Genomic DNA, 25,847 nt, shown 5'->3' on the forward strand with positions numbered 1-25,847 from the left:
CAAATGGAGAAAATCAGGGCTCCATCATAAATTGCCTAACAATGGAGGAGAAGTCTGCTCTCTCAAAATCTTCTAACAATGAAAATTCTGCCCCAAGAGGAAAATCGCCAAAGGGAGGTGAAAATCTGCCTTGCAAAATTGCCAAAACAAGAAGAAAATCTGCTCTTGCAAAATCGCTCACACCATGGAGAGGAAAAAAAATGAGAAGTGAGGAGAAAAGAGGAAACGAGTTTCCTATTATACCCAACTTGCCACTCCCTCCTAGCTGGCTGACTGGGACCCTGGAAGCAAGAATAATAATAATTAATGCACAATTATGGCCCCCAATTAAATGCTTAGCACGAAATTAACTTGGCCATGATGAAATTTACTTCTTTTTAAATTGCCAATTAGACCAAAGTTGCAAAAAGAAATTAAATAATGCCTTGGAGATGTTAAATACTTCCATTTAATGAAGATCTAGTAATTAATGTCATAAAAATCGGATTTTGGCTAACCAAAAGCCATTTTTCAATATTAAATTACCAATTTCATTAAATGGCAAAAGTTTTCAAGGCAATTTTAATCCATTAAAGCCAATTTTTGCAATTTTTCAATTCAAATAGACTTTGTTTAAATTTTTAACACAAACAAAATTATTCCTCTAAAGTCTAAAATCGATTTTGCAATTTGCTTTCATCATAAAAAAAATTAATTTTTTCACCAAAAAAAAAATTCAAGATTTTCCAAAAAAGCTCAAATCTAACAAACTTTCATTTTTGAAAATTATCTAAATTTACACAATTATATCCAAATTTTCAAAAGAAATCGTTTAAGTACAAATTTTACAATTTTATCCTACCAAATGTTGTTTTTGAAAATTTTGTCCGGCCTAAGGATGAAATTGGTCCTTCTGGAAAATCAAGTTGAAAGCGGATGAAAAATAAGTCTAACCCTCTCCCCACTAGCCTGATGGTGTCCATGGCTTAAAAAATCTCAAAAAATCAAATCAAAATTGTTGGACAATCCAAAAATTTGCCAAGGCAATTTTTTAAAAAGGGGGTCCCCAAAGTTTTGGGGCGATGGTGTGAGAACCTCACAACACAATTGAGCAAGAACATGGACAACATCCGAGTCTCGAAGAACCCATGTAAGTTTGGTTCTTTGTTGACATGTTTATTCTTCTATGTTCAAAATTTTTTTCCTTCAAAAGGAACTGTAGTGTGGAAGAAGGATACACCAATGCTATATCAAATAAATGAATTTATTGCAGAGATGGGAGAAAACTTTGACAGTATTATGGATATTTATTTTGAGACCTTCAAGGAGAAAATGCAAAGCAGATATAGGATACCAAAGAAATTGGTAGAAGATTATGAGCTGGATATTTGTTTTTTGGTTGATTGTGACAAGGCCTACATCCAGGCAGTCAGGCCTAGAGTGGCATGGGTTAAACCTCTGGAATATAAAGTTAACATAGATGACACCAAGGACATCACTAAGGCTCTACTAAATGAGCCAATAGATCCCAAGGCTCCGTACTTTGGAACCTATGAGGAAGCAAAGGCCAAGATTGAACTTGAAATCAAGCTACCCCATGCAATAAACAGTGAAAGAAAGAGGATAGAAAAAATGATGAAGAATACCAAAGCATCAAGCTCTCCTCTCATGCTGACTGAGGGTAAAGGAGATGACATAGAGGAAGATGAAGAAGAAGAGGAGAATGTAGAGGAAGCAGAACCTCAAGAAGAGAAGCCTCCCAAGAAGAAAGGGAAGGTTATGATAATAAAACCTGCAAAGTCTTTCCCTGTTGTGTTCAGCAAAAGAACTTCGTCAAGAAAGAAGCTAAAATTGGGCGATGGAGATGAAGATGAAGCTGAACAAATCATACTTCAGAAGACTGCCCCTACCTTTGAAGAGAAATTGAAAAGACTAGGAGGTGGCATGGGATCTTTCAAATCTCTTAAATATGATACTAGGAGTGCAGCAGAGAAGAAACAAATAGAAGATGCCCTAGTGGCAAAGATGGCAAAATAGAAGTACTCCCCTGAGGAACTGGTCAAACAAGTTACTGATCAAATCTTGAAGGCAGTAACACCAATATGTGAGCATGCACTCAATGTGGCAAAGGACATTAGAGAGCAAACCTTGAGGCAACTAATGCCTAATCTATCAGACAAGGAGGTGAAGGAATCATTGAAGAAAAATGAGCAGAAGCTCACAACAAAATTCAATGCATTACTGATCCTTGCAAAGGACATTAAATTAGTTGTAAAATCAGATACTATTGCATGGAAGAACATTTATATGCTACACAAAGCCAGTGAACATGTTGTGTAGATAGATGTCAAGGATGATCAAGAAGATGTTGAAAAAGATAATGAGGACATTGATGATGAGGAAGTTGACAATGTAAAAGATGATGTTGATGAGGAAGATCAAGAAGCTACTGGAGGAAATCTTCCTAAGATTCAAAGTACACAAGAATCTGATGTAGAGAAGATAGCAGCAGAGGTTATGGCCTCATTTCCTCATTCTCCGAGCAAAGCCTTAGTGCAATCTAGATCTTAGAAGGCTTCTACCGAGTTGGCTGAGGTGAAGACTGCATTACCAAGCACACAACCAATCTCTGGAACACCATTACCAAGTGAAAAGATGAGTGAAGTTGCTGTCACTTCATCTACCAAGCAGCAGGCTCAAATCATTCCAACATCAGGCTCGACCGAGCAACAGCAAGTTATTCCTGTTGTTAGTGTTGTTTCTATTGTTCCTACATTTTTTGTTGTTTCTACGTTTTCAACTATTGTTTCAATATTGAGTGTGTCTACAACTAGTGCAATGACAGTTGAGACTCGGTCTCAACCGAGCACTGAAGTTTTGAATAAAGGAAAAGAAATTGTTTCCTCTATTATTCATAAGGAAAAAGGTCAAGAGGTTGAAGCCTCTAAGGAAGAAATTGATCTAGAGGAGGACATTGTAATACCAAATTGGGATCTTTCCAATCTGACTCCTGATCAGATGGATACCCTTGCTGAGCTCTACAAGAAAAGAGCAAGGCAACAAAAGCTTAGAGGGGAAAAGAAAAAGAAAAACCAGGTACTTGAAGACATCAAGAGCATATTTGTTGATGCTCTAAGCATTGAGGTTGATGAGCAACAACCTATTTTGGATCAACTTATGGAAGTTGTTCACAAGTACAATGAGGAGCTGAATGGGCAAGAAAAACTTCTGCAGAGGGCAGAAAGAAAGTTTGAAAATAAAGTTTTGGAGCACGTAGAACAGAAGTTAGCTATTGACCAAGTAGAATTGTCTATTAGTCTTGCTACACTTGAAACTTATGTAAATAATGTTGTTTCTTTATTTGTCAAGTGATACATCTATTTTACTAAGGACATAAAGGATAAACTATCCAAGATAGATGAGGAAATGACGGCAAGTGCACAGCAATTGTCACTTGATCCTAGTTGCAGCTCTGCACATTTTGTGAAGATCAGGTACTTGACAGATCTTCAGGCAAAATTATTGACGGAAGAAGCTAGGATTAGGGCCACACTTGCAAATATTCAAAGCATGATCCTTCCCAACATGTATGCACTACAAAGCATATTGCTCATGCAAAGGCATTGGTCCATGACGATAACCTCTCCATAGCAGACCACATGATGGAACTTTCAGCAGAAGTGTAGATAGCATTGCATGCATCCAAAGTATTACAAGAGAATTGGAACACGACCATGGAAATCATTTTGAAGGTACGCAGTGATTTCTTGTCCCATTTTGGTATTAACTTGTAAATATTTTTTGAACCTTTGGCATTTATGTTAAAAAGGGGGAGAAGTTAAGATTATTGAAAAAAAAGAGAAGAATATTATACTCGAGATATATGTAGAGGGTAGAGATATATGTATAGGGAGTAGTACTTTAAAAGGAAACACATGTACAGAAAACAGAAAATATGTTTAGAAAAACAATTTTGGAAAATCAACAAAAACAGCATAAGAGGTTACTGAGCTTCAGCAGTAGACAGTAGTCAAAACTGAGTTGAAGACCCAAATTGTTGATAAAGGAAGTTTTGACTTATAATTTTGAGAATTCAAATTTTTGTATGGTAAGTGTTTTTGTCACTAATGCCAAAGGGGGAGATTGTTGACCTTATGGTCAAATCATTTGTTTACTAAAAACTTAACACTTACTCAGTTGGTTTCATTGCTACCGAGCTTTATAGTTGCTATCGAGCTTACCATTCTTCTAGCGGTGTTAACCTAGTGTTTCAATTGCTACCGAGCCAGACAGACAGATTATAGTTCATGCCGAGCTTCATAGTATCTACCGAGCATTTGAGACAGAATACAATGCTTGTCGAGTTCTACAATGTCTACCGAGCTTCAGAAGAAATGTACAGTGTTACCCAAGCGTAGCAATGGCTACCGAGCTTTCCAATAGAAGTGATGAAGATCTTAGAGTTAACCGAGCTCTATAGTGTTAACCAAGCATATCAGTGTCTACCGAGCTCGCAGTGTTAACCAAGTGAATTCGGTATTGACCGAGCCATGCAATGTCAACCAAGTGATTTAGTATTTACCGAGTTTCTTAGTATTCACCAAGTCATACAATGTTGACCGAGTTCCTACTACTTGAAGTGATCAATATGGACCGAGCTTCAAAGTGTCAGAGTTTGTTGAGTGTTGACAGTGTTTGCCGAGTGTCAGAACATCACCAAGTTGTCTTTAAAACCCGAGTTACAACAGTGGACCGACTTTGGGAATTATGATGAATTTGGTATTAAAGCCGACTCCAAAAGGTAATTAAGTGAATTGATATATATGTAAAATATTATATCATATCCAATAGAATGAAAATGTGAAGAAGAAGCAGAAGAGTGCGAATTAGTGAAGGCTACAAGCAGTATAAGGTATTGCAAAGACTTATCTATCACAGCAAGGTGTGTTGGCTTTGAATTAACAGTTTTTAAATAACCCAATGATAAGAACACATACACCTAGGGGAAGCTAATTCCCATGGTCAATGTACCTATTCAGACACCAGGGCCAACTATAAGGCTATACTCTCCTTCTTCTTCAAGCTCTACAAGACCTAGGCAGGTGGACCTCAGATTCTTTATATGGTACCAGTGTTAAAGCATATAACTGAACCTATATAACAGATAAAACCCCGGAATCTTCTATGTTTATGCAAACATTCATGGACATAAGGCACATGAATCTGATAAACTAAGTGAGGGAAACTTCTCTTCAACTCTTAAACTGAAAGAGAAAAGATATACGATTAAAGATTGATATCAGCAAAAATCTGAATATGCAACAGCAAGAACATGTAATCTCTAAGCTGACCAATCCCTTATCCATTGGGCAATTCCACAACTTACAAACAAAAATCCCTGGAAATCATTGACACATATCATGTATTAGGACCCCGAATCTATCCCATCACCTTGTGAATCAGATATCAATGTTCATGAAAACTCTCATGCTTATGCAACATGCTTCTGATGAAACCTGCAACCCTGTCAAGGTAAGCAAGCATTTACTCGGCTCTTTGTTCCAATACCAAAACCTAACAAGACATACAACTTTAAGGGGCTGCAAACAGGTTTACTCTCCTTGTTTCTAAACCACAAAAGATTGCAGATAACAAAGGAAAGAGATGAGAATCAAAATGAAACTAAGAAATTAGTTGTTTATTGTATTCATCTCTTTGAAACAATACACTTAAGATGCACGTAAATAACTGAGAAACAACTCAATATACTAGGACTATACATAAAACTTTGTTACAACTGTTCATATACAGAGACAATTGAAAATATGGTATCACAACCATGAGAAAATTTCTCCAAAGCTGGAACCCCTTTTCCTCCTCATCCTAGAAATCCTTATATAGAGAAGGATTGCAACGAGCTACAAATGAGAGGACACATGTCATAATCTGACTGGAAACAAAACTACAAAGATATTTCTATATTGTTACATTACAAACATTCTCTACATTCAATCAAAACTCGGGGAAGTAGTTGCAAAGTTGGCAATAGACACTTATTGCAGGAATCCTCAACATTAATCGGTTCGTCCTCTACTACCTTTAATCATGACATTCTTCAACTGCCTCCGCCAGCATAGCCTTAATATTTGCAACTGCCTCCAAAAATATTTACTTCTCTTGGTAGTCGTTTTAAAGGATCTGATTTTATTTGATCTTCACCATAGCTTTACTCAACTGGAAATCTAATCTTGATCATGAATGTTCTGCTCGAGACACCAACCCATTTATCTATTCGGTGCCGACCTTGTGCCATGCTTTGTTTCTGCATTTTATATTAATATTTCATCTGCCACCCTGAGGGTCAAACCCAGTTGACTACAACATTTTACTTATTTCTGCCGCTTCGCAGTCCATCCTTCATTGCTATTCACTAGCTACGCGACCATGCAATCAAGTATATTAAACATTTATGCCAGGTTGCGGTCGAACAACCGAAAAACTATGTTGTTACGGATAACGATTGAGCAAATTTATATACCAACGTAGCGACCTCTGTTAATCCTTCATCTAATCTACGAGCCAAGTAAAACTACAAACTTGTGACCCTTGTCTGAACTTACAACCAATCAAGAGTTGCCCGTACGCCACATCATTCTGACACTGCACTGCCACATCATCATATCATCCACATGGCACCTAGTTGCAACTCCACAACCTTAACCCAAGATTAGCCTTTAACACCAACGAACCTGCGATCCAGTGCATTTTGCCATTTCGCGACCCAAACCCAAGGTTAGCATTAACCCAGCGTGATCCTACAACTGAAGAGACACTTTAACCCGATAGCACCATCTCAACTTTAAAATCCTTAACTCAATGTAAACCTTGCGAAGCCGCAAACCAAGCCATTGCTATGTCACAACATTAACCTCAAGTAACCATTAAACTCCTGCAATGCTGCGAACATTATGCATTAGACCATCAAGTTAACCATGTCGCCCAGTCGCAGATAAAATGTAACTGCGTGAATTTCCTTGCGAAGTCGTGACAATCATCATAACTTTCGATCGCTCAATCGCACTACAAAGTGTAACCGTTAGGAAATAGCCGCAATCATGCGATGCATTGAATCGCGTCTTCACACCTTAGACCACGCAATTATCCATAACTGTTGCGAAATTGCGCCGGCATGAAATGAAACTGTCTCGCACCATCGCACCTTCACAAACCATTAGCAGTGGAAAAGTAGCGAAGCTGCACCTCAAAGTATTTTTGCACAGTCGCGACTTAGGCAAGACAATATAAAAGGGATAATGGGCGAAAAACCTAGGGACATAAATATATAAACATGTTTTTTATGTATCCCTATCAAAGGGTTAAAACCCTAAACCCTAAGCAAGACAAAGGCAAGGGAAATCCCTAGGGTTTGAACATGGATGACAATTTTTGTAAAACCCTAGGCACAGAAAGGCAAATTCAACTCTGATTTTCGCTGGTACTTGCGATTTTTTTAAGTAAAAAATCAGTCCAACAAGGTGATCATTGTAATTCGAGGAATCTCATTCAGCAAATCAAAGTTGCGGATCGAAGATCAGTCACTGGTTCATCCTAAGAGGTGCATCAGTCAAATCCTCTAACAAGGTGGACTTAACAGTCTTATGCTAAATCTCCTAACAGAGTGCATACTTCATAGTATGTTTGTAAGATCCTTTCACAAGGTGGACTAATAGTCCTTATTGCTCCTAATTAGGCAAATCATCAAAAGTGACCAATTGTAAGCCTTAACAGGCCAACTTTATATTGCAGTACTAAAGCTTGTGGGTATCATCCCCACCCCAATTTTACTTTCTATTGAAGGTTTCTGGGTCACCATATCTTGTGTTAAAATGTTATGAATGTTTTATTGCTTTCACTTTCATGCATGCAACTAGTTCAAAAAATAACATATGAAGGATTAATTGGTGAAGTTTAAAGTTTTATTGGTTCCTGATTCACCCCTCCCCTCTCAGCAACCTAGCCTACCTTATATTTCCAACATTGTCCGTCTCCTATCTCAGGTTTCATGTTCTCCAACTTTACAACCTTTACTTTTCACTTTCAAATTCCAATTTCACTTTACTTTAGTCTTTTAGTCATGAATTTCAATTTTTTTAATCTCAAACTAGCCAAATGATTGTTATGAAATTATCTTAGGTATCTAGTTCTTCAGCTTCTGAGAGAAACTAGTTTACTTATAGCTTCATCCACTCTCTTAAGAGGAACAGACTTCATCTACTCTCTTAAGAGGAGTAGACTTACCTCAGAGAAAGAAAAGAAGCTAGTGGTTGTACATTGTGCCTTGCATATTAAAGATTGCAAGACACGTGTGTACAAAGAGAGCCTTGCAGCATGATGGGATGTAGAGCCAGAGGAGCCCCCACAGGTTGATGAGGATGAAAATACTTTTGATGCGAGGTTGGTTGGTATTCCTCTCGAGGCTCTTACCCTTGAAGAGGTCAAGAGTTCGAAGGATGAATTTGTCGAGCCTGAGCCTCGCGCTGACATGGATGATTGGAGGCCTCTAGGCAGCCTCTACTGAATTTTGGTGGCCCTTGGGTTTTTAGTACTTGACATTTTGTCTTTTGATTTTTTAGTTTGTACTTGAGACTTGGATATTATCACATTTGTCATTTGAAGTTTCAAACATTGAACATTGAACATTGTGATCATATCATGGTTGTTGCAATTTGATGTAATTAAGTTTATGAAGCCACTAAATGATTGATGAGATAATCTCATACTTTGATGCCATTTGAATCTTCAATCTTTGATTATTTTAATTTAAGTTATTTGATAGAAGTTAGAACTTAGATCTCTTTCTTTGTTCATTGTTCAATATTCAATGCAATGTTAATACTAAAACTAAACTAACAATAGCGGCCTTGGTGAACTTATACTTCATATTTATGTCTTATATTGTTACACATATTTTCATAATTAGCATTTTAAGTATCATATCTATAGTATATACCATAGATGGAAATATCACTGAATACTCGACAAGTTTTTAAACACTCGTTGAATTTTTCAGATCTGCAAGTTTTTTACCACTTGACTCGCCAAAACAAAAACTCGGCCGAAAAAATTTAATCGTCGATTAATCGCCTATTACTCGGCAAGTAATCGGCGAGTTTTTATAAAAAACTCGTGAGTTTCCTGGCCCACGGCCTATGACGGCTTAAAAGGGCAAAAAGTCATTTTTTCTTTATTCTTTGTTGCATTTGTGTTCTCTAGAGCCTTGAGGTGTGGAGAGAAGAAGGTTTAGAGGCATTCTTAGCTGATTGCAATCGATTCAAGGTGGATTTGAGTGGATTCTAACCAGTTTTAGATGAGAAATTTCTTTCCAAGTATGTTCATTTTATCATAGTTTGAAAACTTTTTATAGTTTTAACAAATGTTCTATTGTTTTTGTTGTTGTTTGTAAATGATTTCAAATCATTTAAAATCATTTTAACTCTATGCTTGAACTTTGAATCATTTGAAACCCTAGTTGTTCTAAACTTCTAACTTCTAACTTCTAACTTTGTTTATTCATTCTTCTATAAATTTATGTGTAGGGCATCGATCAAGCATTAAAAAAACATGACAAACCCGCAAGAAGAGTGGCCACAAACACCATGTCCATCTGGATAAATAGGCACTCGGCCTAAAAATGCAAGAGATAAGGCATGGCGGTATGCTTATGAAGCTCCAAATGATGTTGAGAAGGTGATATGCAATCCATGTGAGAGAATTATTTCTGGAGGCATAAACCGCTTCAAATACCACCTTGTAGGCATAAAGAAACATGATTCAAATCCTTGTCTCAAGGTAAGTAAAGAAGAAAAAAGATTCATCAATGCCCTACTTGCAGCTGCTGAAGAGAAAAAATTGAATAGGGAGAGGGCAAAATTAGCTATGAGGGCAGCCATAGCTGAATCTCAAAGAGCTCCTTTTGATATGTAAGAAGAAGAAGCACTTGAGAACATACCAAGATCTCTTCGTGGCCCACGGATCTGCAAACAAAATGTCTCTTTTACCGGTTCCACTTCTTCTACAGGTCCTAGTTCTTCATCACCATCCGCATCAAGGATAGGGAGTTATTTTGTGCCCAAGAACACACCTAGAGCACAGCCATCATTAGAGGGCACTGCATGGTTCAAGGAGGTGCATGAGCAAACTGATATTGTAGCAGTTGATTTTTGGTTTTTCAACAATATCTCAATGAATGTGGTTGATAGTCCCTATTGGATCAATATGGTGAATGCAATTTCAATATCCGACAAAGGGTACAAGTCGCCTAATCGCAAGGATATGAGTGGAAGGTTAGTATTTTAATATTTAGTAATTGTAAATAATTGTGATTCACTTCAGTTCATTGTTATATTTTAAATCTTAATTGTTATAACTTATTTTCTATTTTTTACTATCACTTTATCACACCTAAACTTTGTAGGTTGCTTGACAATGTGGTTGGTAGGGCAAGAGTATTGATAGAAGACCAAAAGAAAGAGTGGAAGAAGTATGGCTGCACCATTTTATATGATGGGTGGACAGATGGAAGGAGAGCCATTATTAATTTCTTGGTTGCTTGCAAAGATGATGTGGTGTTTTGGAAATCTGTTGACGCCTCCAACAAAGTGAAAAATGCACACACATTGGCTTTAATGTTAGAGAATGTTGTCATGGAGGTGGGAGTAGAGAATGTGGCGCAAATAATCACAGATAATGCAGCAGCATATGTGGCAGCAGGTAAATTTAATTTTTTATGTTCCAATCAATATGAATCATGAATGTAATGCTATGGTATTATTCAATTTAGATTTGATATAACACTTCCTCGAGGACTGAACCCCCTCGCTTTCCTACTAGTGCAATTGGAAAGAGGAAGATGTGATTGTATTGAATCTTGATGTATTTAGACTTTTAGTATTTACTTCTAGTTTGACAGATTGAAACTATTTACTATTTTGCTTCCTGCCATGAGAATGCAATTTTGTATGCATTATGCATTTATATATATCTAAACTCTGCTTGTTTATTTTGTATTCTCTTTAATTAACTTATTAAATGCATCTTCTCATTAAATTTTACAAAATAAATGTATTTTTAATTAAATTTCAGCAGTTTTTTTAGGTTCCCGGGTTTTTATTTTTAAATCACCGAGTTTTACCTGATTAAACTTTTGGGGGGCTTGGCGAGTTTTTCAACTATGGTATATACAATTTTCAAAAAGATTGCATGAAACTGTAGAATCTATATGCCTTATGTACTTGTTTCCTAAGTGTTCCTGTCCTGGTTTGATGAAGAATGGCTCTGTTGCAAACGGAGATTGCTGTGCAAATTCAGGCTCAGCATGTTTTCATTTAAATGTAAAGCCATTCCTAAAAACACAATGCTGCAATTTGATTATGCAGCTTTAAAGTAGAAAGGCAGAGTGTAAAACCACACATATGTGCAAAGCTTTAAATCAAAGAAAAGCCATTTAAAAAACTATGCTTATCCACCGCTTCCTTTCTTGTGCTGCCAACTGTAAAAAATCTTTTCTGCTGGTGAAGTTTAATTTCAACATTCTATCGTGAATTGCTGTTTCTTGTGACTTTACAATGGTTTTCCAGAATTGTGGGTTTTTTTGTGCAGACTTCTGAATGCATTTTGTTGCCATGTGCATCCTTCAACTACCACAATTTCTTTTTGTTGCTTGTCAGTTATTCTAAAGGAAAATCACAGATTTTGATTGTGATTTTCTAGTGTTAATTTTTAAAATCCTCCATGGTGAATTTTCAAGGTAAGCCTAAGAGCTCAACCTTCATGTTGGAGGCCTTTTGAAAACTTTCAATCCCTATTTGTGCTAGCCATAGCTTCACTTGAGACATTTATGATATAAATTTGGACAAGGCTTGGATGACTTGGATGGTACCCTATCATTTGGCATATACGGGACGGGGTTTGTATTGTATATACCATAGTTGAAAAACTCGCCAAGCCCCTCAAAAGTTTAATCGAGTAAAACTCGGCAATTTAAAAAAAAAACTCAAGAACCTAAAAAAACCACTGAAATTTAATTAAAAATACATTTACTTTGCAAAATTTAATGAGAAGATGCATCTAATAAGTTAATTAAAGAAAATACAAAAAAAATAAGCAAAGTTTAGATATATATAAATGCATAGTGCATACAAAATTGCATTCTCATGCGGAATGCTCATGGCAGGAAGCAAAATAGTAAATAGTTTCAATCTGTCAAACTAGAAGTAAATACTAAAAGTCTAAATACATCAAGATTCAATACAATCACATCTTCCTCTTTCCAGTTGCACTAGCAAGAAAGCGAGGGGGTCTAGTCCTCGAAGAAGTGCCCCGCACTAGGATAGGGCGTGAGCTGCGTCACTGTGAACTCTGTGGTTGTGCCTTCTCGCTCGACATCCCTACTAACTGCCTCGGCATCCTGAAAGAGGATGCATCTCCTCCTATATGTGGCACTAGTAATGCCTCATCCTCTGAGCTTGAATCATCATCTTCCTCGTCCTCAATGTCATCCATTGTGAAATGAAAATCAGTTCCAACATCCCCCTCCATGGCCTGCCTCTCCAAATCAGCGATCTCATCTAGTGTAAACAATGGACCTGGCTCCTATGTTGTCCAATCAAAATAAGGATCTATCTCATCTAGATCAAGTGGACCAGGTAGTTCTGAACTTTGTGCCTTTTTTATGCGCAACTTAAGATTATAGTGCACATAAACAAAGTCATTAAGCCATTTCTAAGTCATTATGTTTCTTTTCTTTGTGTGGATGGACTCAATTAAGCTCCAATTGCGCTCACAATGGGATTAGCTACAAGGTTGGCATAGGACTCTGAGAGCAAAATTCTTTAAATTGGGGGTATTGCCACCCCAACTTGCCCACCAAGAATCTGCAAAACAAAATATAAAAAGTTATAAAGCAATAAAAAAAGATAATCAAAAACACACACAATCAATCCTGCAATAGCTTTCTCTAGGCTTGATGTTTTCAATGTTTGGCTTGGAGAATGAGGAAGTGAAGCTATGACCACTACAATTTTAAAGTTTGACGATTTACCTGGTGCTTGAGTAGATCTTGCTCTCTTTGCTAGCATAGAAGAGAACAAATTATCCCTCAATTCCACATAGACTTGTTGTTCAGTCACAATAAGGTCTCTCTCCACTTCATTGGATATCATTCTCTTAATGCATCTAGAGAGACCTTCCATGACCTCTCCATTAGGATCTGAGCAGGAATCATCAGCCCTAAAACAAATAGAAAATGATATCAAGTCTTACTACACAACCTTGAAAAGTAAAGTAAAATAAAGTCTTAGTAAAATCTCAACTTCAAGGACAATCATAGTACCTGAATTTGGGGTTGAGGAAGTAGCCTGTTGCATGAATGGGTTGGTGGAGCATATTGTTCCACCTCCTATTAATTATTTCCCAAACGAGGTCAAATCTGAGACTATCCCCATGATAGTAACTTCTAACAGCCTCTTTGACCCTATCCATGGCCTCATAAAGACCTCCCATTGGGAATTGTTGCCCATCACATATGCGCAAGACTAGAACCAGGGGCAGAGACATCTACATTTGAAATTTGAAAAATACAAATTAGTTAATAACATAGTAAGTTATGAATTAATAATGAAACTTGAATAAACTAAAAATATAATGTTTTGATTCTTGAAGTTACCTCCACAATCTCCTTAGCCTTTGCAAAAAACTATCATCAAAGACTATCCATGCCACAGCCTCTCCTTCAGGCTTCTTTGAGTAAGATGAAGCAATCCAATAAGCACACACAAACATTTGTTTCAGAGCCAATATGTGATCAAGAATACTTTGCAACGTCAAGATGATCGTTGCAAATCTTGTCATAGCAGGTCTCATCAAATCTTTGCCTTTAATGGTCTTTCTCATCAAACTGAGAACCCATGGGTGATTATAGACATATTTGGTGACTCGCCTAGCATCTTCCACAACTGGACTCACCCAATCAAGTTTTTCTAAGTCCTCAAAAAGAAGGTCAAGGGCATGTGCTGCACAAGGTGACCAAAAAAGTGTGGGATGCCTCTCTTGGAGCATTCTACCTAAAAGATTAGCAAAAAATCAATAATTAGTTACAAACTTTCCATATTTAGTATTTACATCAAATCTAAACTGAATAATACCATAGCATTACATTCATGATTCATATTGATTCGAACATAAAAAATTAAATTTACCCGCTGCCACATATGCTACTGCATTATCTGTGATTATTTGCACCACATTCTCTACCCCCACCTCCATGAAAACATTCTCCAACATTAAAGCCAATGTGTGTGCATTTTTCACTTTGTTGGAGGCGTCAACAGATTTCCAAAACACCACATCATCTTTGCAAGCAACCAAGAAATTAATAATGGTTCTACTTCTTCCATCTGTCCACCCATCAGATAAAATGGTGCAGCCACACTTCTTCCACTCTTTCTTTTGGTCTTCTATCAATACTCTTGCCCTATCAACCTCATTATCAAGCAACCTACAAAATTTAGGTGTAATAAAGTGTTAGTAAAAAATAGGAAATAAGTTATAACAATTAAGATTTAAAATATAACAATGAACTGAAGTGAATCACAATTATTTACAATTATTAATTAGTAAAATACTAACCTTCCCCTCATATCCTTGTGATTAGGCAGCTTGTACCCTTTGCCCGATATTAAAATTGCATTCACCATATTGACCCAATAGGGACTATCAGCCGCATTCATTGAGATATTGTTGAAAAACCAAAAATCAGCTACTGCAATATAAGTTTGCTCATGCACCTCCTTGAACCATGCAGTGCCCTCTAATGATGGTTGTGCTCCAGGTGTGTTCCCGGGCACAAAATAACTCCCTATCCCTGATGCGGATGGTGATGAAGAACTAGAACCTGTAGAAGAAGTGGAACCGGTAAAAGAGACATTTTGTTTGTGGATCCGTGGGCCACGAAGAGATCCTGATATGTTCTCAAGTGCTTCTTCTTCTTCTTGCATATCAAAAGGAGCTCCTTGAGATTCAGCTATGGCTGCCCTCATAGCTAATTTTGCCCTCCCTATTCAATTTTTTCTCTTCAACAACTACAAGTAGGGCATTGATGAATCTTTTTTCTTCTTCACTTACCTTGAGACAAGGATTTGAATCATGTTTCTTTATGCCTACAAGGTGGTATTTGAAGCGGTTTATGCCTCCAGAAATAATTCTCTCACATGAAATGCATATCACCTTCCCAAAATCATTTGGAGCTTCATACGCATACCACCATGCCTTATCTCTTGCATTTTTAGGCCGAGTGCCTATATATCTAGATGGGCATGGTGTTTCTGGCCACTCTTCTTGCGGGTTTGTAATGTTTTTTTTATGCTTGACTGCTGCCCTACACATAAATTTATAGAAAAATGAATAAACAAAGTTAGAACTTAGAAGTTAGAAGTTTAGAACAACTAGGGTTTCAAATGATTCAAAGTTCAAGCATAGAGTTAAAATGATTTTAAATTATTTGAAATCATTTACAAACAACAACAAAAACAATAGAACATTTGTTAAAATTATAAAAAGTTTTCAAACTATGATAAAATGAACATAGCTGGAAAGAAATTTCTCTTCTAAAACCAGTTAGAATCCTCTAAAATCCACTCAAATCCACCTCGAATCACTTGCAATCAGCTAAGAATGCGTCCAAACATTCTTCTCTCCACACCTCAAGGCTCTAGAGAACACAAATGCAACAAAGAATAAGGAAAAAATGACTTTTTTCCCTTTTAAGCTGTCACAGGCCGTGGGCCAGGAAAACTGCGAGTTTTTTATAAAAACTCGCTGATTACTCGCCAAGTAATAGGCGATTAATCAGCGATTAAATTTTTTCGGCCGAGTTTGTGTTTTGGCGAGTCAAGTGGCGAAAAACTCGCAGATCTGAAAAACTCGCCGAGTATTCAGCGATATTTCCATCTATGGTCATTACCTGGTTTTACATCAGTGGTGACGATTCAGGCAAGCCACTATCTTGGGGAGACCTTGAAGGTTCAAATCTTTTTAAAGAAATCTCAGCCTTCTGACTCTTTTGTGATGACTTTGGCACCTTTGGTGCATCTTCTTGTCATGCCTCATTGTATGCCTGAAGTTGGCCTACAGGAGGTGTCTGGGCTGATGACTTCCATTTTTGCATTTTTGATTTAGAAACATCCTCGTCCTGCATTTCCAAGAAATCTCGTCTCCTACAGAATCCACTAATTTGAAAAATTCACAGGTCCAATGATCTGTATGCAACAGAAAGATCTGCCCTTGCTTGCAGTCTTCAAAATGAGACAATGTATTTCAGTGTTGTGCATAATCCATGAGCCAAACAAATAAAGAACTGCATATACATCAAAAAAATGCAGATAAGGTACATTTTTGCAAAGACCATACACATCTTCAGTGCAATAGCAAATCTCCTCCAGGGTTTTTTGCAAAATCTACAGTACATATTATAGATTGCCCAAATTTAAAAAGAAAATGATTTTATAGCAAATTCTAGTATTTCCCTAAACATTTCTCCATGATACATATATTTCATATTTATTGAAATGCAATGTATGCTAACTATCATGTACTTGTTAAAAACTCCATCAGCAAAAATATCCCATCCCGTTAACTTTCACTGATCTGCAAACAGATTAGCTCAAACACTTCCAGATAGATTTTAACTCAAGTGTCCCAATAATAAATTCAAAAAACAGAGACTAAAAAAACAAAGAAAAGAGAAAATTAGAATCTTTCGCTAGATTTAGATGAAAGCATCCATATGAAATGATGTTCACTATCTAGTAAACCCTGCCTAGTTTTAATGGGCATTTTGAAATCACTCCAGTTTCTTAAGACTCTTTATTAACCCTGGATGCTAAACCTGATTCTTGCTTTATCAGAAAATTTAGACATCAATAACTACCAGCTAAAACCACTATCAATCCCATATTGATATGTAAGAAGTCGTCATGTGATTAGTTTAGACTTTTATCTGCCTATAATGATACTAAGCAAACATGTAAAAACATGAGCATTTTTCAAATTCCTTTCACAACAATATAGCTAGCAAGTTTCTCCAGACAAGCAGGCCAGATGTGGTAGGCTAATAATGTGTTAATGTTTTTAGCTGCAGGAAATATCAGCCTACCTGCAATAATTGCTTCTGTGTTTTGATTGAACTATCATTGTGCCTGTATTTGCATCAGTATTGATTCTGGGACTTTTGTTGTGTATTCTCCGCTATCATGGAATGATCATTCCAGGCTATGAAATACTCAATATTGTAAGTATTTGAAGAGTCACGGCTGTTCATTCTTCAGCGTCAGCCTACATACAATCACTCTTTCTAACTGTCCTTTAGATGTGTGCTATACTAGGCACGTCTTCATCGTTCTCCTTCATGTACGGTGATAATCGAAATAGGAAAGGGCCTGACATGGACAGAGGAAATTAAGAGTTGTTAATAATTTGATGTATTGTGGCCAAGGTGATGAGCTGTCATTGGTGGAGCAGAGAAGTCTTAGTGTCGGTTACACAAGACTACAAGAAAGTGTGCCGTTCTCCTTGGCATGGCTAAAGTACTTTCTTGCATTCTATTGAATAAATTAATACAGAGTCTATTATTCACAAAAGATGATTGTGTGGTATCTGTATAGATACTGAGCGACTGTTGGTGTTCTATATGTCATCCCTATGGTTAATGTTGAGTGTACTTGCTGTATGCGTTCGAATGATGATTCTGGCAAGATTTCTTCTGTCACCATTTCAGTATTGATGATATTTATGCATTTATGACAGCATATCATGGTGCTGGTTTGTTAAGAGGTGTTTTGGGTAAGATTATTAGTGTGTTTGCTATAATAAAGCATATCAGTGGCAGCTTCTTTGTTATGGTGTAGTGAATACTGTATATTTTTCTGGGAGTCTGCAAACTCAAAGGAGAATTCATTTTTCGTTTCAGCTTGAAAGCATTGTAATATGAAGGCTATGTCCTTGTCATGTCATAGAATTTTGGTCAATTTGTAGCTTCTCACAAAGTGCCTTCAACATCTTGCTTTGAGCCAGAGCCTTTAATATGTAGTTGCTTTATAAACTTTACATATGATACCCAAAAAATCTACGTTGCCGGATTTGCACATCCGGCCCACAAAGCAGATCCTGGTCCATACCAGGTCTGGATTCGTGAATCATTACATACCCGATTTGCACAAGGTCAGGATTTGACCCTGGGGATTCCTCCGGATTCCCAATCCGCGAATCTAGACAAACCAACAAGGTCAAATCTGGACCCTATATGAATCCGACATGAATCCACACGGACCCAAGAGAATACGGCGTGAATCCACATATACCCAGGAGCGATGCGTATCTGCATGGATCCCCTGGGACTTGCAGGCCAAACTTAGAATAAGTACACACGAATATATATATATATATATATATATATATGCACACACACGAATCCATACAAATCATTATGGGGAAAAAAATTACCAACTGGATTCTCGTACATGAATCCAAATCGGCAACTTAGGTAATCATTATCATCAATCTCTAAAACGCTCCTTTATAGCCAACAATAATATTTTTAAGCAGCTAGTTTCCTCATTTTCCTTTTCCCATAGATTGAAGGAAATATGGATATTATAATTAAAACTATGGAAAAAGCCAAATGAGAAAAGTAGCCGCTTAAAAAGAGATTATAGTTGGCTATAAAGGAGTGTTTTAGTGATTGCTGATAATGATTAACTAAGTTGCCGATTTGGATTCGGGTACAAGAGTCCAATTCTATGTATCATTGTATACACACACACACACACACACAGATTCATGTGTACTTATTCGAAGTTTGGCCTGCGAGTCCCTAGGGATCCATGTGGATACACGTCGCTCCTGTGTATGTGTGGATTCATGTGTATTCTCCCAATCCAAAAGATTCATTACGGATTCATAAGGGTCTGGATTTGACCTTGTGGGTTCATCCAGTTTCGTGGATCGGGAATCCAAACAAATCCACAAGGTCAAATACCAACCCTGCGCAAATCTGGTACTTCCGGTTCACAAATCCAGACCTGGTACGGACCCAGATCTTCTCTGAGGGCCAGACGCGCAAATCCAGCAACGTAGATTATTGGGTATCATATGTAAAGTTCAAAAAGCAACTATATATGAAAGGCCTTGCCTCAAAGCAAGATGCTGAAGGCACTTTGTGAGAAGCTAAAAAATGACCAAAATTCTATGACATGACAAGGACATATGTTGGCAACCTGGAGGTAGTGTTGGCAAAATATTTCTTTGAACATACAGGAACCCCGGACAAAGGTTCCCAGCAGTGAGAGCAAGGGCAATGGCGCAGAATGATGCGATAATAACGACCCTGATTCTATAATTTTATTTATTCTCTATACCTATTCTTTTGTTTATTACAGGTAAGGGAATGGCAGGTTATCAGTTACATGCTGCTCCTTCCCTTTCCTTGTAGTTGGACATATAGTTAACTTGCCTGGCTGTGGCAATTCACTTTGTTATAACAAAGGTAATACTCACTTGCCCTATATAAGGGATTTTCTGTACATTCATTTGTGGAATTTGGTGCCTCTTTGTGATATTTACTTGATCAGAAAAATAAGTTAGGTGAGCGCCAATACCATAGGGTCTTTAATAGTTATTCCTAAACCCAAATGGGGTTCAACAAGAAGAGTCCCCTCCAGGGATAGACATTTGAATTAAATTATGATGGTGTATCAAAATATGGCCCTGGGATTGCTCCTGCAGCTCAAGGCCTACGAAGGGATCATAGATGTATGTGCCTCTAGGATTCTCCTATAAAATCTGATAATAAGGTGGGGTCATTTGGTCTTAATATTGTTGTGGATCTGAGATTGGTTTATCAATAGCCTCATTGTTAAGGGTGACTTCCTCCTGATCTTCACTGCCATACTCAGAGATGTAATCCTTAATTAGCTTAACAACAACATTCTTTTTGAGACAAGGATTCTGAGATAACAATGGGATGCTTTAATGAGGTGAGGACTTTAATGCTAGTGTCTGATGAAATTATTTTCCAATGTTGCTTTCAAGAAGCCAAAAGACAATCTAACTTATTAGAAAATACAGAGACTTTCTTAATCTATAATGAACAAATTTCAGCTATTTAGTGCAAGATTAGGGTGACCTGGGCTGCCTAGTAAAATTCTCTCAGGGCTTTAGGCCCTACCTTAAATCCCAACTATTTTCTATCAGGAAAATCATCCTTCCAAAAAAGCCTTTGATGGGATTGCTTAAGACTTTGTTCAAGACATCCTAAGTAACAGCAGGAAATTTTGATGCTGCACTGCCTCTGTATCAAACTTACAATTAAGTTTCTATCCTTTCAAAAATACTTAGAGCTCAACAGTTGCCTATTACACCTCCACCATTTTTTGTTCCCCTGATGAGAATGTTAGCTACCTTGGAACATCATTCACAAGGTTCTATACAGTTAATCCAGAAAATCTTTGACACATAAATAAATTCTTATTAAAAATTTAAATACAATTTTAAAAAGATCCAAATTAGACTTCCCAGTTGCAATTAAAAATCACGTTTCATATTAACAAAATAAATAGAATTTGATTAGAAAATCTTGAAACGAAAATTTAGGCGAATATACTTATAGAACCCTGGAAATATCTAATTTTGCATGATTGACAAAAAATTAAATACATGATCCCCTGTTAAAGGAGTAATTGAAAAAAATTCTTGATTGTGATATGATTCACTGGATACCTCCAAAGTTAGAGAATATCAAGATGAATTTTGATGGTGAAGTTCGGGTTTATCCAAGATTACACATGCAGGGATTGCCTTACAAAGGCAGATGGAAGTTTTATCAAGAAGCCGTGTTCCTTATTGAACATAAGTCAAATAATGAAGCAGACGCTTTAACATTTCTGTATGGGATCAAGTTGTCAGCTGCATCAAGGGAAAAAGAACTTAGGGGTCAGAGGATTTTTCTTACTGATTATTCATGGTCTAAAGATTGATACACAGCGGGATTGGGAGTTGAAAAGTACAAATGACAAAGTGGTCCTTAAAGGTACATTTAATATTATTAATTTTCACAGTCGGCTTGTGGATAGGGGAGTCCTGCTGTAACTACTCATTCATTTGTCAGAGGAAGTGCTCCTCCAAGGCCCACCCCACCTATACTGGGGGCGGGGGTGGGGATGGGGTGCGGAGGCGATGGTGGGGGGGCAGGCAATGCCTAGAGTGGTGACTGAATGATGAAATCATTGCCATAAATGTAACTGCATTGACCGCACCACAGATGTACATATTGAATGGTATTGATCCCTCAATGCAGTTAAAAATAGATTGACTAATGACAGAGTGGACTTTCTCCCCTTCCAGTCTGAGATTTGTGTTTGACTGAAGGAGATAGATATTGTACTGATGGTTGTTAAATATGTGTTGGTTGAAAAAGGTTTTATTGCACCCAGCTTCAAATCTCTGTCGAATGATCAAAGTGTAATCATTTTTCTTTTAGTTTGGGAAAGAAGCAGTTCTCCAGGTGTGTAAATTGATTCCCAGTCATTTGATCTCATGGCTTGGTCAATGCACCAAACCTTTTTATTCCAACCCTGGCTTTATTTTTGCGTCACTTTCTGCAGTCATTTGTTTGGGTTTTATCGTTTGTCTGTCTGCAGATCTTGGGGCTTTCGAGGTGTTCTGATGTCACTGAAAGACTCTATAAAATTCAATGTATTTAGGTCTTGTTTCAGAAAAGACATCTGCAGAATACATTCAATATCCCTGACATCTCTACCCTGAATTTGACTAAATCTGTCATTGTCATCAATAAGCAGGGGAATCCGGGTTGCTGTGCACCCATGCTTCAATTGCAGAAGATTTTGTGTAAAAGTTAACTGTTTTGAGTTTCTGATATAGCAGTTCAGTAGTGGCTTTTGTACCAGGTCATACCAGCTGTTGTTAACCTTATCATGCTTGATGATTTAAATTTTTAATGGAGTACTGTGTGGAAGCGACTGGTGGTGAGTTTTGGTAATTCTGCTGATATTTTTCAGCTGAAATAGGTTAGTGATGTCTGGTAAAACTACTGTTAATGTTGACTCTTCCAATGATGTTAGGAAGAAGATAGTCAACCTGTGTGTTCCAGTTTCTTCCACAAAGGATTGCATCCCAGGTTTTTAAGATTTCCAGCCTTTGTTTCTTCTTGCAGGGTTTAGTCACAGTGGTTTAGCGGGGACATGGCATTTTAGTTTCATGCTGGTATGCCTTATTTTGGTAACCCCCATTTCTCATTGGTGTTAACAGGTTTTATTGGTCGTATGTATCGTGTTTTTTATTGTTAATCTATTTGCAAAAATCCATGAAACAATAAAACAATTAATATACCAAGAATATATTGTTATATGGAGCCCAATTAGAGTCGGAGGTTATTTTTCCCCACTTTTATCGGTACAGTTTCCCCCCAGATTTTTCTCTGGGGGTTTGAGGGCAGCACCCCCAAGATGGGGTCAAGGGGAAACACCCCTTGTGAGGTCAAGGGCAGCGAGGGGCAGAGCCCCTGGTGTGCTCCCTGTCAAATACAGGATGGGGTCCAAGGGCAGCACTCTGTGAAGCTAAAATATGATTTTGTTATTGTAAAAGGCATCAGAAGTTATTTTTTCTATTGGCCCTCTAACCCTTATTTTGTAATCGAAAAAAGTATTGTTGAAATGGCTTAGGGTTAGGGATTTTTCATATGATAATTTAGTAGCTTCTTGCAGTGGTATTAAGTTGCAAGGGGATTGCAGATTGCAATCAGGTTGATTCACTGGATAATAAGATTGGACTCTCTGTTTGGTAGACATAACCCAAGATTGGGTGAACCACATTAAATCCTTGTATCTTCTTGTTCGACTTTGTGAGTGTTTTTAATCCTCGCATTTATTTGCTAGATTTGCACAAAACTGATAGATATATGTCTCCCTAAGGGAATTGTCAAATGTAATGGAAGAGTAGTAAAAGCATTGGTGATTTTGTAAGGAAATGCCCTTTGTTCAAATTCAATGGGAATAAATTAAACATACAGAGAAATTCCACAAAAAGATTAATTGGAATGGTAAAAGAATCATTAATTCCATATGTTCACAGTCAAAGTTCAAATTCTAGAAGATAAAATATAAACCTATAAAGAATTGTTAAATGAGATCAACTCTAGTGGTAGTAGTGTTGGAAATTTCATAGCGAAAAGCCTCATGATCAAATCTAGGGAGAAACACAATAAATCAATGAAACATTGTCCGATTTGTAATAACTTATGTCACTACAAAACACAACATTTTCAAAACCCAGGAAGCAAAGGAAGTATAGAATTGGGTAAGATACCACATTGAACATGCTGAGTGAGGACTATAGCGAATAACAAGGTTGAGGACAAGTCACAGCTGAATTTAATCGGACAGACACCCCAAATGAGAAACTTATCAGATAGAAGATAGAAGAACTGTGGAATGAGGTGAACGCTAATGGTAAAAGCACCAGTGATTTTCTTATGTGATGCGCCATGTTCAAATTGCTCATATATGATAAACCGACGAAATTGGATAAAATACGGCATATAATTTAATTGATGCTTATGTCCGCAAAGACAAGACCAGGCTAAGTCTTAGGTACAAGGTCGCCCATAAAAGGAAATTCCCGAAATAATGGAAAAATAAGTACCCATTATTAATTCTTTAAAAAGCTGAACCCAAAGTTCAAAACTGTAAATGGCATGGCATGGCCATAGGCTGAGGTCAGGTCCAGTCCTATGATGAATTTGACAAAGGGATATAGATCGGATGCAACAACAATACAGAGCTTTTCAAATTATAAATTTTCCCAATCAATTTACATCAAAGAAAGAACCAAAATCTCAGAGATCCGAGATATTTGCTTGCATCAAGTTCTATGCTGAACTATTACGGAAACTGAACTGAAATTACGGATGCAAACTGAAGGATAATGCAAGCTACAAACCTGCACATACAAGAACGCCTGAAAAAAATTCACTGGAGCGAAGGAAAATATTACATACCTCTGAGAAGATGTAGGGTTGTAACCCACGACCTGCCTTGCTTACGCCGTTTAATTTTGGTGTAAGATTGAGAAGGGCAGTTTATAAAAGGGCAAGGGCTGGAATTGTCATTAGAAGAGGTAGAGGTACAACATGTCAATCAAATAGTAAGGGCCCCTTTGGTTGGTGGATTTGGAATAGAATTAGAATTTCGAATTCTAAAAAAGTTTTAATTTGCTGTTTGGGTTGGCACAATCAGAATTAGAATTAGAAAAAATGAAGATCTGGTATGCCCATTTAACTCCTAAACATTGGATTCGGTCTTCTATCTAAATAGGTGGAATTGCTCTAATTCTCATTTCAATTCCAATTTGTCCAAAATGAGCATTACACAATAATTGAATTGAAATGTTTTTGAGATCCGCCTGGCTGCTCACTTGGTCCGCCTTATATTTTTTCGCTCATGTTGTTGTCAAGAATTTTTGCTGCCTCTGCGTAGGAAGAACGAAGCCAAGGTCTCTTCAATGAAAATTTCAAATAGTTGAGCCCGCCCTCACCCACCTTGAACCACATTGCCTCTCTAAACTTCACTTTGTTCCGACTCAGCATCTTTGGGAAGACGTAGCCGAAAGCTCCCAACATGGCTCACCGACTATGAATCACCTCCAGCTCTATGTTCTTTGTGAATATCTCTGGATCCACTGATAAGCTAGCAGTGTCCCAGTTGTAGTCGTCGGGCTACTCACTGGTGAGGTAAGAGGGGGGCTCGTTGGAGAAGGATCCCAAGTATTTCACCCTGTCAATGTCATGCCCGAGGGAAGTCGAAACTGGGGTTTTGGCGGTGCCCTTGCACATGTTATTTGTTCTCCCGTTGTTATTGATTTGAGTTTTGTGGCAAAGTTGACATTCACCATCTGCCCTACAAAAGTTGGGGACGAGCTTCCTAATTGCAACCATTGTTTCTACACTGGGTTGATCTCTTTCTTTCTCTCTTTTGAGTATAGAGCTTTTCTTGTGATGATAGTTTGAATTCTCATAACAAATTCTTAGTGAACCAAACAAAGAAAATGTGTTTTCTAATAATGAATTATTGGTGAACCAAACGGTCTCAAACTGAATCTCGAAATTGTAATCCGGATTTCACGTTCCAAAATCCCAAATCCAATATTCCAGATTCCAATTTCCAAATCATATTCCACCAACCAAACAGGCCCTAATAGCAGTCGTCAAACAGAGGTTTATAAAAGCAAGTTGGAGGGGCAATATTTTAAGGGGTGTTTTAAAGAAATGTTTAAGATTTATGTAAGATAATTATATTAATCTATAAGTAATAAAAATGTATCTATGTGTTCACGATATACTCTTAAAACAAATATAGTTGATAAGTATTTGTAAAATGTGAAATATGAATTATTATTTATTTTGTTACGGACAATTATTATAAATATATGTTGTTAAGTATAAATTATTTTAAAAATGTTTTATTATTTTATTTTATAAAAATTTATATTTATAGAGATAAAAAAAATATTATGTAGAAAATGTTTGTGATATTGATGAAAAAGCTTAGGGATTATGATTTTTGTGGGATTTAATTTATTTTTTAAATAAGATTAATTAATTATTTATGACAATTGAGAATGGAGAATTGAAATGTTTTGGTTTACAAAATTGCAATGAAGAAAAAAAAATTGCTGTAAAACAAGGGGCACATGCCCAAAGTTCTTGCCTTCATGATTTTATGGTTGATTGAAGTAGACTTTGG

At 37.1% G+C, this 25,847-nt stretch overlaps 2 protein-coding genes across 4 annotated transcripts in view; both read right to left on the reverse strand.

The window, feature by feature from the left end:
• The window catches only part of LOC149555063 (uncharacterized), a 40,749-nt gene extending 16,588 nt beyond the window's left edge, over positions 1-24,161 (reverse strand). Inside the window, exon 1 of one of the 3 annotated variants that reach the window (XM_089829096.1) lies at positions 24,104-24,161. The gene's annotated coding sequence lies outside the window, so the exon portion shown is untranslated. Of the gene's footprint in view, positions 1-13,078; positions 13,098-24,045 lie in introns of those variants that run through there. The other 2 variants (XM_089829098.1, XM_089829097.1) reach the window with 2 other exon arrangements.
• LOC149555064 (uncharacterized) lies at positions 13,437-18,026 on the reverse strand. The gene is made up of 4 exons (XM_089829095.1): positions 14,665-18,026; positions 14,235-14,533; positions 13,703-14,099; positions 13,437-13,593 (listed from the first exon to the last, which is right to left on the reverse strand). The coding sequence occupies exons 1-4, from the start codon at positions 15,072-15,074 to the stop codon at positions 13,572-13,574; spliced, it is 1,128 nt and encodes a 375-aa protein (XP_089685221.1). The 5' UTR covers positions 15,075-18,026; the 3' UTR covers positions 13,437-13,571.
• Positions 24,162-25,847: the final 1,686 nt, after the last annotated feature.

This window comes from Cupressus sempervirens, chromosome 5 (genome assembly GCF_028749045.1).
Source record: "Cupressus sempervirens isolate cs-2001-9-10 chromosome 5, ASM2874904v1, whole genome shotgun sequence".
NCBI lineage: Eukaryota > Viridiplantae > Streptophyta > Pinopsida > Cupressales > Cupressaceae > Cupressus > Cupressus sempervirens.